The sequence below is a fragment of the Triturus cristatus genome, chromosome 4_1, assembly GCF_964204655.1.
Source record: "Triturus cristatus chromosome 4_1, aTriCri1.1, whole genome shotgun sequence".
Lineage (NCBI taxonomy): Eukaryota > Metazoa > Chordata > Amphibia > Caudata > Salamandridae > Triturus > Triturus cristatus.
In genome coordinates, this window is record NC_140585.1 from 1,251,373,491 (window position 1) to 1,251,385,820 (window position 12,330).

The window sequence follows — 12,330 nt, forward strand, 5'->3', positions numbered from 1 at the left end:
AGAGTTGTGTGAGCCAGGATGTGGTTAATATGCGAAAGCCGAGGATAAGCAAGGCTCCTGCATCCAGATATAATGTTTGCATTCACAAATGCCAATAAAAACGATTAAAAAAATGAAAAGTTAATTTAGTGACTTCGAGGGTTCACCTCAAAGAGGGTTGCGCATATTCCTTGAGTTTGGCAGTCATTTATTCCAAATAATAATCCATTTTCTTACAGTGGGTAAAATCTAGGCACTGTAAATAGTCCCCAAGACCAGTGTCTTGCAGGTACTGGATTCTTTGCATTCAGTGCCTTGTCACACAAAAGGAGTCAAAGAATGAGTGCAAGCTTGCGAACAAGAAAAGCCAACACATGCTTGGGAAACTTTTGATTCTCTAAGGTGACTGAAAAAAGATGAAGCTAGGGAAAGCAGAGTAGGTGTTTTGAGTCTGAGCGATGCTTGAGCAGTCTCTTTGTCTTGGTGATGTCAATAGCACCATGGCCATTTACCCACAGAGTAAAACTTTCACAAATAGAAGGATCTGTTGACAAAAGGAGTTCAAAAGCAAAATAAAACAATGGCGGAGAGTAAACGCAATTTCTGTGGAAATGGAAACTTCTGCAGCACTGCTTCAAGCAATAGAGAAAATAAAATCAGTACAGCTGGAGTCATTTTTTGGAAGGATTTTTAGTAATGATCACATTAAAAAAATATCTATAAAATGCATTTGATACAAAACAGTTCATAAAAAGGAGTCTTCCAAACCAGCTCATTGTACACAAAGCCACACAGCTGTAGTGCTCCACTACAGATACAGATGGAGTGACACCCACCCTCCCACCCCTATCACATCAACGGTGTTAAAGTGCAATATATGTAGAAATACACAGTGCTGAATAAGGAGCTCCTCCCACAGTCCGAAGGACACCCCGAAGCATCAAAACACTAGAGAAAACGGGAGATTTACAAGGAATAAACCTTTGCCTCTCATCTAGTCTCTTTAGCCTTCAAACTCTCATGCACAGTCTCACAACACTAGCAGGGTGGATTCCAAAAACGTTTAAGGTCCCTTTTTACCAGATAGCAGCTTGTACCCCACACTGATCAGACTGTCCCCACCACCATGGAACTGTCCATCTTCATCACCATTACAGGTACTGTAGTACATTTACCATTCTCATGACCTCAAATGTCTAATACAGGATGACGATGGTCATACACATTAATGGTCTCAAAATAATTAGGAGCCAATACTGCTATGAAAAGGTGCAGAAAGACAGAAGGGGTAAGAGATGGCCCAAGCTCAAAATGTAATGTAGGTTGTCTTGAGAAGATGGCATCAATTAAAAACCAAAAACCTTCAAAAGATCAAGATAGTAGGTAAAATCTACTTGTTCATTACAGATCCATGCACCAGTCTATGAGAAGGCACTGCCCCCACAGATGACTGTATGACGTGCGGCACTGCCAGCAGACCAGCATAAAACAAAGGAAGCTTGGCATGGGCATAAAGACAATGAGAGAACCTGATCCAGCATTAGACCTCATGGTCAGGGAGCAGAAAGTTCTGAAAATCCAACAACACACTCTGGTACATGTTTCTTAGTGTTGGGCAGGGACAGGTGAGGTGCACTTGTCAGTAGGTGGATGGCTGTGCAGTGTTGCAGAGAATGTTGTTCTTCCTTCCCATAACCACACAACGGGGTTGGAAAACATCCACGAGGTTTGACACGATAAGTAGCTGTAAGATTCCTTCATTTGTGATTCTCACTGGTAACGGTTTGTACGGGGATGTCTTGCACTGGTTGCGAGGGAGCTGCTCGGAAAAGAAAGAGATAGAAAGAAACAAAGATGAAGTTTGTGGAAGACTAGTAACTCTGAGGTGACGATGCAGATGGTTTTGCATACAAATGATTATACAGCTAGTGCAGTGTATCATTATATCTATATATTGTTTGACTGTTACAGTTAGGCAATTTCTCATTAAACGGTCTGGGAAATGGCAAATATTTGGAAGTTTCATTATTGTAAATTTCTTGGAGGATGGCTGGAAAGAGTTTGAATTCAGCACCTTGACAATGTTTTCCCTTCCACTGTGTTTTTCTTGCACTTACTTCTGGGTACACTAATTCCCATACTGGGGTTGGCATTAGTACCTAGGTTCTGCTTTAGTCAGTAGACACTTTTATGTTTCTGGTTCAGAGGCTGACAAACATTTGAAAGTGCTCTCAACTAGGGACACACTATCCTAGGAGCACTCAATACTTGTCGCATGAAATCTGCAAAGAATATACCACCTATGGGAGTTTTAAAAGAATCAGTATTTCTTACAAACGTAACCTCCGATTTTAATGAGCTCTGGAGACAGAGCCCAGGCCAAGGCAACAGCTTAAGGCATTACTGCCGTACATCTGAAATTAAAATCTTAGTAGGGTTGGAAAACATTGTATGGAACGATTCTAATGTAGAAAATGGCACTCTAGATGGCGAAGTTGCATGTCTCAGAAAGACTGGAGATGGCAGTGTGATGTACAACATCTAACCCTTTTCCAAGTCTATAAAGGAGGTAGAAATATCTTCATTGACTTTGAAATAACAGAGAATCAAGATCTCCCAGCCCTTGTGCAGCTGGGGGAGCTCAGAATGCCAATGCTCGAATTCACCAGAGAAAAAAGTGTTTGCTAGGGAAAATGCCTTCAGTATTTTTCGGCCACTGCAGCATAAACACTAACATCCAAAGAGAAGTCTAATATGCTCCCTGGGGTATATTACTGGGTACTAATAGAAACTGTGGTTCCCAAAAGGACAAGAACTAAACATAACAATGTCCTCCTTCCTCCAAATTGGTAAAAAAAAAAAATAGATGACCGACAACTGCCTCTGCATTTCGGGCACAAAATCTGAGATTCTTCGTATCTGCCCTGAAAGAGCAGCGAGTCTTGCTTCCATCTAGCCTCTCTAGCTAAGGCGCCTCCCTCAAACCCTTGTTAACCCAGTCAGGAATCTGAGAGTTGTCTTCGAACAATTACCTAGCTTTGCACTCCCAAGTTACCACTGTAACAAAAAAAGCATTTTTTCATCTCTGGCACAGGAGATACTTTCTTTACTTAAGCTTCACAACTAAATTGCCCTTATCGCAATGAATAGTCTTATCATGCCTTGCGTACTGCAATGGCAAATATAGGAACTCTTCAGTCAGATCACTATGCAAGCTACAAAGAGCAAAAAGCTATGCAGCATGACTTATTTACGGATTCAAAGATTCAGACCACATCATAGCAATCTGATTATTAATAAACTGGCAGCCCAGCAAGCAATGGATTGACATTAAAACCATGTGACTGGTGCACAAATCTTTACGCAGCACAGCCCTGGAAACATTTACAAATAATCTGGCACATGTTGCCTGATCGGATGGCTATGGCCTGCCTCCCACAGCTGTCTCGCCCATCTAACCTGAAATAGCCTAAATGACTGTCACCACTTGTCCTCTTGCTTCCCCTTCCTCAATGCCCCCAGCACTTTGTAGTATCCCTATGTCGTATCAGGGCTTTATAAAAATGTTAAAATAAAAAAATAGATATAAGAATGGTTCTGATAGCTTCTAAGAAACATTGTTCAAAGCACTGAAAAGTTAGCAAAGACTCCATCTAAACCATAGAATATTCCTGACATCAAAGATGGCCTGTTCGGCTGAAAACGGTTTTATTTTATTTAGGTTCCTCATACAGCATAATGAAAACCCTGTGCACACGGAGGGAGAGAGGTTGACCACATGGTGCACATATTTAATCAAAGTGGGCAGAAGAATTTTGTAAAGCAATATAATCTTTTATTTACAAAGAAATCTACACCAAATACACAAATGGATGCCATGAGTGGGGTAAAACAACGTACTAAGAGATCAACATGTGATTGCTAACAACTAATTAAGAATACAAAAAGGTGAACGTACAATGATTGAACACCCTTGTTTGTCTGTGAAGAAAGCTAATCGCATAGTATGAAAACTAATTCAGTAATGTTATGAAGTCTGGAAAATGTTTAGACAGTGATGAAAAGTATGGTATAGTCTATTAATATAGCATAATAATTATAATCTACATAATCTGCTGCTAATAGGGCATCTGCACTTTTGTTTTGTCTTTAATTATTGTAGATTTTTCTCTTTGTGGAGCTTTCTACTAGTGGTTTTGTACAATTTTCTATGTGGTGTCCCTCGTAAAATAAGTGTGATGCTACCTGTTTATTTACTTGTACCTTGCACAGTCACCAGGAACACAGAAGCTTAGACTTCTCCTTAGGTTTTATAGAATCCTGATCGGTTATTTGCATCGTCAAAACTTTTTTTTTTAGTAACAAAATTGATTTTAGCACACTTTTTGGTATGTTAACAACGTATACTTTGTTTTTATTTATCACCTTACTAGTAGTCTTGCACATCCATCTAATTTCCGTCTTTTAGACAGACAAGGATGGTTAATACCTTCTGATCTGTTTTAAGCTGGAAAGAAGGTATTTGTTATTTTAGTCTTATGTACACATTAGATCTGAAGTTGATATGTACCATTGATTTTAGAAGCAAAACAGTTTTTTAGTAACTTCATGATGTATTATACTCCCAATTGTTTTATATGTAATGTTATAGTATTAGGTTTGCCTGGTTGACAAACTAGTAAAGTAGTAAATTACAACTAAAAAGGAAAATTCTGTAATGGCAAAGGTTTGTGGCCCAGTCAAAAAATGATTGGTACTGTCCAAATCTTAGCAAATGTGAATGTTTTGACCCCAAATTATAACAAATGCAGGAGTTGTTGTTCTTGAGGTAGAGCGCTGCTTATTTCCTCAGCGATCTCAGGCCAATACAAAATGAAGTAAGAAACCCTACACTCTGATATGATTAAATCAAATGTTTTAACTTTGATGTTCTGTACATTCTATGGTCTCTAATAACTTTTGAATGCTGCAGACAATTCTGAATAGGAACTAGAGAAACTACTCTTTCAATTACTAACTTGTTTTACCAGTTTTTCTCTTGGACGCAGGGTATCCACTTTTATTTTAACTACAGAGCACATAGTTTCATACACCTTAGAATCTATACATCAACAACTAAAGTGATAATCCACAAAGGTGTTATTTTATATGTAATATTTTCCATGTATTAAACTCGGGGATTCTGTTTTGTAAAGGTCTTGAAATTAAAGAGGCACAAAAAATCCCACGGTTGCACAATAACTTATCAGCACGAATTGCTAGCTCCAAAAGCACGAGTTGCATAAAAGACACATGGCAATTATGAGTTGATAGGTAAGTAAACTATTTTTTTCCCTGCTCCCAAAAATCCACTTTTGTTCTCCAAGATGTAGAAGTAAATATGGGCTCTAATGTGGTTCAAATGGTGAATTGGAAAGTCTGCAACGTTACTGCTTTACAAAGACAGTAATAGGAGTTTCGATTCCCTAATGTGACTGAAACGAGAAGGTGGTGGCGGGAGTGTCTCCTTCAAACAAGATCATCTGTAGGGACGTGCAGTAGGGTAAGGAAACACGCTGAATTGGAGACTGGGGATCCTGAAGCATCACAGGTTTGCACACCCTGACAAAATGAAACTGAGCTGGAAAAGGAGGCCAGGCAGAGGAAAAGAAAAATACGCTGACAAGGCAGGCCAGGCAGACGAAAAGAAAAATACGCTGACAAGGCAGAGGAGTGGTTCACTGGTGGGGTGAGTGGGGGCATTCGGATATATGGAAGTCCAATTTACTGTAGAGACTACTACAGAATACTATAAGGAGGAAGATGGAACTGGTTGTACAATGTTTAATACGAAAGTAAAGGGGATGTAGGGGGTAATATTTGAATACAATTTAAAGAAAGCAATCCTCCTTACATGGAACTTAGGATAAAATAATGTATACGCTCACCTCATGATAAACCTAGTCTGTGTTGACAACTTAAGATCTGTGGTACAGCTCAAAAGCGCAGTAGAGCTTACCACGCATCAAAAGCACTCTACGTTTTTTTAGATTATATGTTGAGCAACTAAACAGTGAGACTAAATAGAGAATGTAAAGTCAATGTTTAATGGAAATTCCAGAATCGAAGACACTACGCAAAAAATTTGAAATCTCAATTAAACTCTGCTCAAGTATACAGCAAAATAATATAACGGATTTTAAATGCTATGTTGATTAGTTGCTAGGATGTAACATTGCATTTTATTTAAGCTTAGCACCGACTTATCGTCTACTTTGGGGATATTTAAATTAATAACCTTCCAACTACTTATAAATGTTTGCTTCTTGAGCTATTTCAGTATGTACCAAACATATTTTTGAGAGACATGAAGATGAAAGACTTAAATCATGTGCTAGAATTTTACTCTGAGGAAAGGGTCAATGTGATAACACTGTAAACACAGCTCCTCTTGGAATCCAAAATCCTGGTCAGTGATAATGAGATTCCATTGCACTCAAAGAGTGTAGCCCTGCACCCCATACTTTTAATCAGCTAGTTCTCCTTTGTCTTTTGCTGTTTATTTCTAAAACCACTAAATTACCACATTAGAATGCAACATTTCTACTCTCTCCGGCCCTATTAGATGTTCCTCTATTTCCTCCACGTACTGTGACATATTATCCCAAAAAACAGCTGCAAGCGGTGTAATAGGCAGACAAACAGAAAAGGCACACCACAGTGATGAAATAGTAGAAAATAAACGCCTCCAACATTGTGCCCTCTTTCGCTTTCCATATATACCCTACAACTCTACAGCCATCTGTTACAGGTTGCAAATCTCAACTCACCACTTGTTCTATGCAACATTCCACCAACCTTTTTACAATCCTCAACCATTCCTTGTACCTTATATCACTTTCGACCTCACCTTTGTACCATACAATACTTTTTACCAATGCTTTGTGCCAGCCCCAGTCAGTCCTTGGACCTTGTAGCATTTTCAAATAACCTTCTTTGTCCAGCAAGACTCACTGTGTCTCTTCTATGTGCAAGGCAAAATTCTGTATCTATTCAATCTAGTCTGAAATATTGTCCACGGATACCTTAAAGATTACAACAGTATCCACTTAATACCTTCAGCATGCATCACACTCTACCTGGCCAATGTACTAACCAGCATTCTCAACCCATCCATTTACTATGCAAAACTCCAGTCTCATTAATTTTCCCAACCATAGCTTGTCATTTTCAACACTTCCCAACCCTCCCTTTAACCATGTAGCACTCACCACCAATGCCTAGTACCATGCCGCTCGACACCAATTCTTACTTATATGCAGCACTATCTACCCTGTCCATGTGCCATGCTCTATTCTCTACTCATATTTTTTATCATGTCATTACAGTACCTCCACCATCCCAATGCCATGCAGCACTGAACACCCATTGTCTGCATAACGCAGTTTACTCCAAATATTAATTGTCCCATGTAGTAATATGCCATTGAAACCTTGGCTCATGTACCTTCATCCTCTTCTGGAAAACTGCTTTCCAGATCCTCGTTTGGCAGATCTTCATGTCGCCCTTTACTGGAACGGAACATAACCATCTCTTCCAGGTTACGCAACACAGTGACACCACCTTTTTGCCGCGGTGCCATTGAGCGGTTGTGTTCAGGTTGCCTAGAAGAAAAACAATGTATCTGTTAATACTAGTGCATTAAAATTCTCGTAAGCAATGAGCACCATTGGCCCTTGCCCAATATTTATCCTGGTTGTGTAACCTCCAGGGTAATCATCATATGGTGATCAAGTGGCATGTTTTTAGTGCTGAGATACGAACTGTTCCAGTGAGGGGTGGGCTTTAGTTGTGCAACAGCCACCTATATTCTAGGACTGTATGCTATATTTACTTATTCTATTTGCTTTCATTACTGGTATACAGGAACTCAGAATTCTTTGGTCATATTCAAATAGTAACAGAGTACAATTAACTGGAGGAGAGCCAGTATTTCTATCATGAGCAATATAAATGCGATAAGACTTTTGTAAACTAAAGAACAAGTTACTTAGCTTTGGTAACGCTCTTTCTGGTGGATACTCTAACTGCAGATTCCACCACTTGATGATAATCCCCTAGGCATCTAACTGGATCTTGAAACTCAAGAGCAGCACTCTTGCATGCCAGTAAATGGCATCGTGCAGTTTTGCACTATTAACTCATTCGCCTTGTGACATGCGGGGCCACATATAAATGCCACTTAGGCGCGCTGACCTCAGTTCCTTTCTAAAGCTTGCCCACGCTCTCAGACACAGTGCCCATCTCCAAGTTGGCTCTATCAGTTAGCAGGTCACTAGGTTAGGATGGTTTTGGATTAGAAGAGACCATTCAAAAGAATGGGAAGGTGGGAGGGGCTCTGAGGAATCTGCGGTTAGAGGAGTATTCACCAGAAACTGCAATACCGAAGGTGAGCAAACGGTTCTTCTGATGGATACTTTTTACCACTGATTCCTCACCTTGTGAAAAGATAACAAAGCAGCACCTTCCCATGTGGAGGGTCTCTGGGATGGCTCCAATCAAAAAGCCCAGCTGCACCGAATGGGAAAAATGTCCATGCCAACAGACAAGAATGTCATTGCAATAGTGCTTCACATACACATGCAATGATGCCAACATAACAACCTGAGATATATCCTGGGCAGGTAGTCTGCTTGCTTGTACAGTAGTAGCACCCTTGATTTGAGTACAGAAAGACCTCATTCTTTCAGTTAGCGGCTTCTTACATAGCATGTAGCAGATTTATATGCAGCCGCCTACCCACAGGATTTCTGTTTTATAGTTAAAACCAATTATAAGCAAGAAAACACCACAAAGTGAATATTTACTTTATCAGTAGAAACCAGAAAACACTTGATTTTGCTGTATTTTACTGCTTTGGCACTCTCTGGTGGCAAAGCAGTATAAGAGCAGTCTGTACACCTAAACACTCTTCTGTGACAGATGCTCCCACTAGGACCCTCTCAGGTAACAATAATCCAGTCTCTGTTGATCATCCAAGAGGTCCATGAACACCCTGAGCATACTTCCACTGTGAATCTGGAGCAGGTCTCACTTCCTACGACTACAATTCAATGTTCACTGCACATTGCTGTGTAGTGGCCATCATGTTCTTGTGGTTCTATGAGTAGGTCCTCAGTCTAGGGAGCGTGGCTGGGGCTTCACTTTCTGAGAGCTCAGGTATCAAGATATATGATAGGAATATATATATCTGGTGGTTGCCAGTGAGTAGTTATATTTAGGGCCTTGAAAAGCGTTTTTTCTTTTGCCAATATCTATGGACCCGTTTGACAAATCTTCGTGAAATTTTCAAAACAAATGGGGCAGTCAGGTCAGCTGCTTTGTTAAACGTTTCGGGGTGATTCGTCAAGCGGGGGCTGAGAAAAAGGGGGGGGGGTGCCAAAACATGTGTTCTCATGTTTGAGATGCAGCTAAAGCCTAAAGCCCTAACTGCTGAAAACAATTAAACAAAATTTGGCAAAAAGGTAGCTCTTGGTTTAGAAAGCACTCTCTTTGTTAATGTTGTAAATCCATTTAGTAGTTCCGGAGATATTTAAACATTTCTCAGATATCCATATATCGACGCGAAGGATCCGCGAACCCTCTCGAGCCTGCGATCAGATTGGCTGCCAACAGTTCCAACCAGGAAGTGTTGGCAGCCATCTTGTGACTGGGGTGAACAGAGTCACAAGCAAAAAAGTTGAAAAACTAAAAATTAAGAAAACGGGACAGGGTAGAAACACCCTGGCCCCCTAGGTCTGCTGAGGGGGTCCCAAAACATTTTTTTAACATTTGTTTTCGGCAGGAGTTGCATTGGATCCAAGAATCCCGCGGATGTTCTTTAAAAATTTTTTTTTTTTTTTTTAAACTAAGCCCGGTCTCCCGCTTTGTTTCCTTAAGCCCCCGGCTGGGCCAGGTCCCGGGGGCAATTATAAATCGATATGCAGGGGCTCGCAGGGCCCCTGCACCGCCACCTCCCCGTGGCTTATACATTGAAGTGCGGGGGGATCGTCACCTCCCCATGGCTATGCATGTTAAATGCGGCCTGAAGCCCTGGGTACCGTCACTTTCCTGGGGCTACTTTCAAAAGTGGAGGGGGAGCATATCGGCCACCCTCCTGGAGCTGTAAATGGCCCTGGAACCTCCACCTCCCAGGGCCAGCTCCAGGAATGTCCCAGGGTGCCCACATTACATTTTGCTCTCACTTGTTCACAGTGGAGCACTTTGCTTTTCACCCCCAGGGAGCTGCATGTCAGCAGCTCCCTGGAGGTAAAAAGCAATGCCGGTATGCGTGTTAACGGATGCATGGTAAAGGCATGCACTGAAAAGTCACTGAAAAGTCATACATTCAATAAAGATCACTGTGCATATGGACACCTAAAGAATTAATGTCCTCTCAAAGCACTATACCCAACACTTGTGTTTGCAATTTTACATTGCGTTAGTCTGAAAAGAATGCCTAAACGAGCTACATCCCTCCTACAGAAGGACAAAGGCCATATAACGAACATCTTTCAGCAACCATGTACAGGCCCAGAAGGGGTCTGTGCGCCAATTTTGCGGCAAATATATTGTCTGCACACATAAACATAGCAAATCTATGAGTGAGTGTATGAGCTGCAGAAAATGCAGCTTTAAGAAAAAGCTACTGGACTATTTTCCAGCAGGTGCTGCAGACAGAATAATTTGAGCAGAAACAGGTGCGTGGCCAACTTCTGAGGCTGCTAACTTGGTCAGACTGTGTACATGATACAGCCCCAGGATTGTAAAGTTTAACTTTCATTGTTACTGCGGCCTGTCAACTATTTACTGTCAAAATGAAGTTCGGAATTAAAGATACTACTAAAAATAGGTCCGATACTTGTTAAAATCACCTGTCAAATCACATATTTAATTGAAGGATATTAAGCTGTGCTTTTCTTACCCAATACAGAAAATGCACTGTTGTAATATACCATTACTTTGGTCCATTATCTCCCATTTTTCTCTAGATGTTACCCTTTCCCTCTTTTATTCCTTGGTTCTGTTTTCCCCCACTATTCCAGTGCATTTGGAATGTCCGGGCGCTTACCTTGGAATGTTGGCATCCCTAATGGCATTACTGTGAAGTGTATAAACAACAAAAGAGTGAAGCCAGAATGTCGAGGGCTATAAACAAAAATCACTCATGTCTTTTAAAAGGGTCCTCACTCACCAACCTGGTTGGTGACATGCTTCATCATTGGACCCCCACCAGAGAGGCCGAATGCCTCCCCGGTGTGCTTCAACGCCTGATTACAGCGGAGCAGGATTACTGAGTGTTGAGTGCAAGTGATAGTGCAGAATGTGATGTTAAAATAGTCTTTACTATTCCTTAAAAAAAATGTAATGACAGGGTAGTAAGACTAGATTAAAAAAGTGTATGGTGGACGTTGTGATTGATTAGATTTATCAACCACATCCGTGGCTATCCGGAACATATACTTAAGAAAAGTTATAAACGTGCAAGAAACCAGCACCGCGACACGCTCTTGGAAGACAACCCAAGGATCACGGAAGAAGTACCGCTGACTTGTGTGACCACGTACAGCACTGCTTCCAATGCAGTCACAAAAACCATCAACAAACATTGGAAGATCCTAGAAACGGGTAATATGAAATGGGACAAACCCTTATCCTCTTTCAAAAGGGCTTTGAGCCTCAAGCACTGTTTGGTCCATACCCGCCCTAAAAAAAAGACACAGAGTGACAATCCATCAATCCTGAATGCTTGGGGCCTGCCAAGTATAGTTGGACATTTCCCCTGTGGACAATGCAGCGTCTGTCACTTAACTTCAGCTTCTAAGACACTTTCTCTCGAGCCTAATAAAACATGGACCCAAAGAACCCATACGAACTGTAAATCCAATAATGTAGTCTATCTCATCACATGTCCCTGTGGCTTACGTTACTTGGGTATGACAACTAGGAAAGTGCAGCAGCGTATTTGTGAACACCGGAGCAACATCCGGTGTAAAAGGAACACGACTAACTGAACATTTCTTACAGGCCAACCATACACCAAATGACATGCATTGGAGAGTAATTGAACAACTCAAACAAAGAAAAAACGTACAAAGCTCCCTCTTTGAGAAGGAGCAACATTGGATATATCGATTGGCCACTCATAAGCAGGGAATGAATGATAATATCCCGTGGGGATCTGTATTGAGGAAGTGACTATCCAGCACTTATGGACCCCTTTGCCTTAAACATTGTGAGTGGCTACTGTTTATTAAAAGGCATGATTTTGGTTTTTCAAGCCATTCTTACACCAACAGGTAAGTCATGTAATAGACGCACATTCCAGAACTT

General features: G+C 40.9%; 1 protein-coding gene across 3 annotated transcripts in view; it reads right to left on the minus strand.

Moving 5' to 3' along the window:
* Positions 1–652: 652 nt before the first annotated feature.
* LOC146856521 (pleckstrin homology domain-containing family A member 3-like) overlaps positions 653–12,330 on the minus strand; it is a 125,737-nt gene continuing 114,059 nt past the window's right edge. For all 3 annotated transcript variants that reach the window (XM_085654692.1, XM_085654691.1, XM_085654693.1), the window contains exons 7-8: positions 7,465–7,622; positions 653–1,798 (exon numbers count right to left, since the gene is read on the minus strand). In XM_085654692.1, the coding sequence (XP_085510818.1) occupies positions 1,737–1,798; positions 7,465–7,622 (220 nt within the window). In that variant the 3' untranslated portion in view covers positions 653–1,736. The remainder of the gene's footprint in view (positions 1,799–7,464; positions 7,623–12,330) is intronic.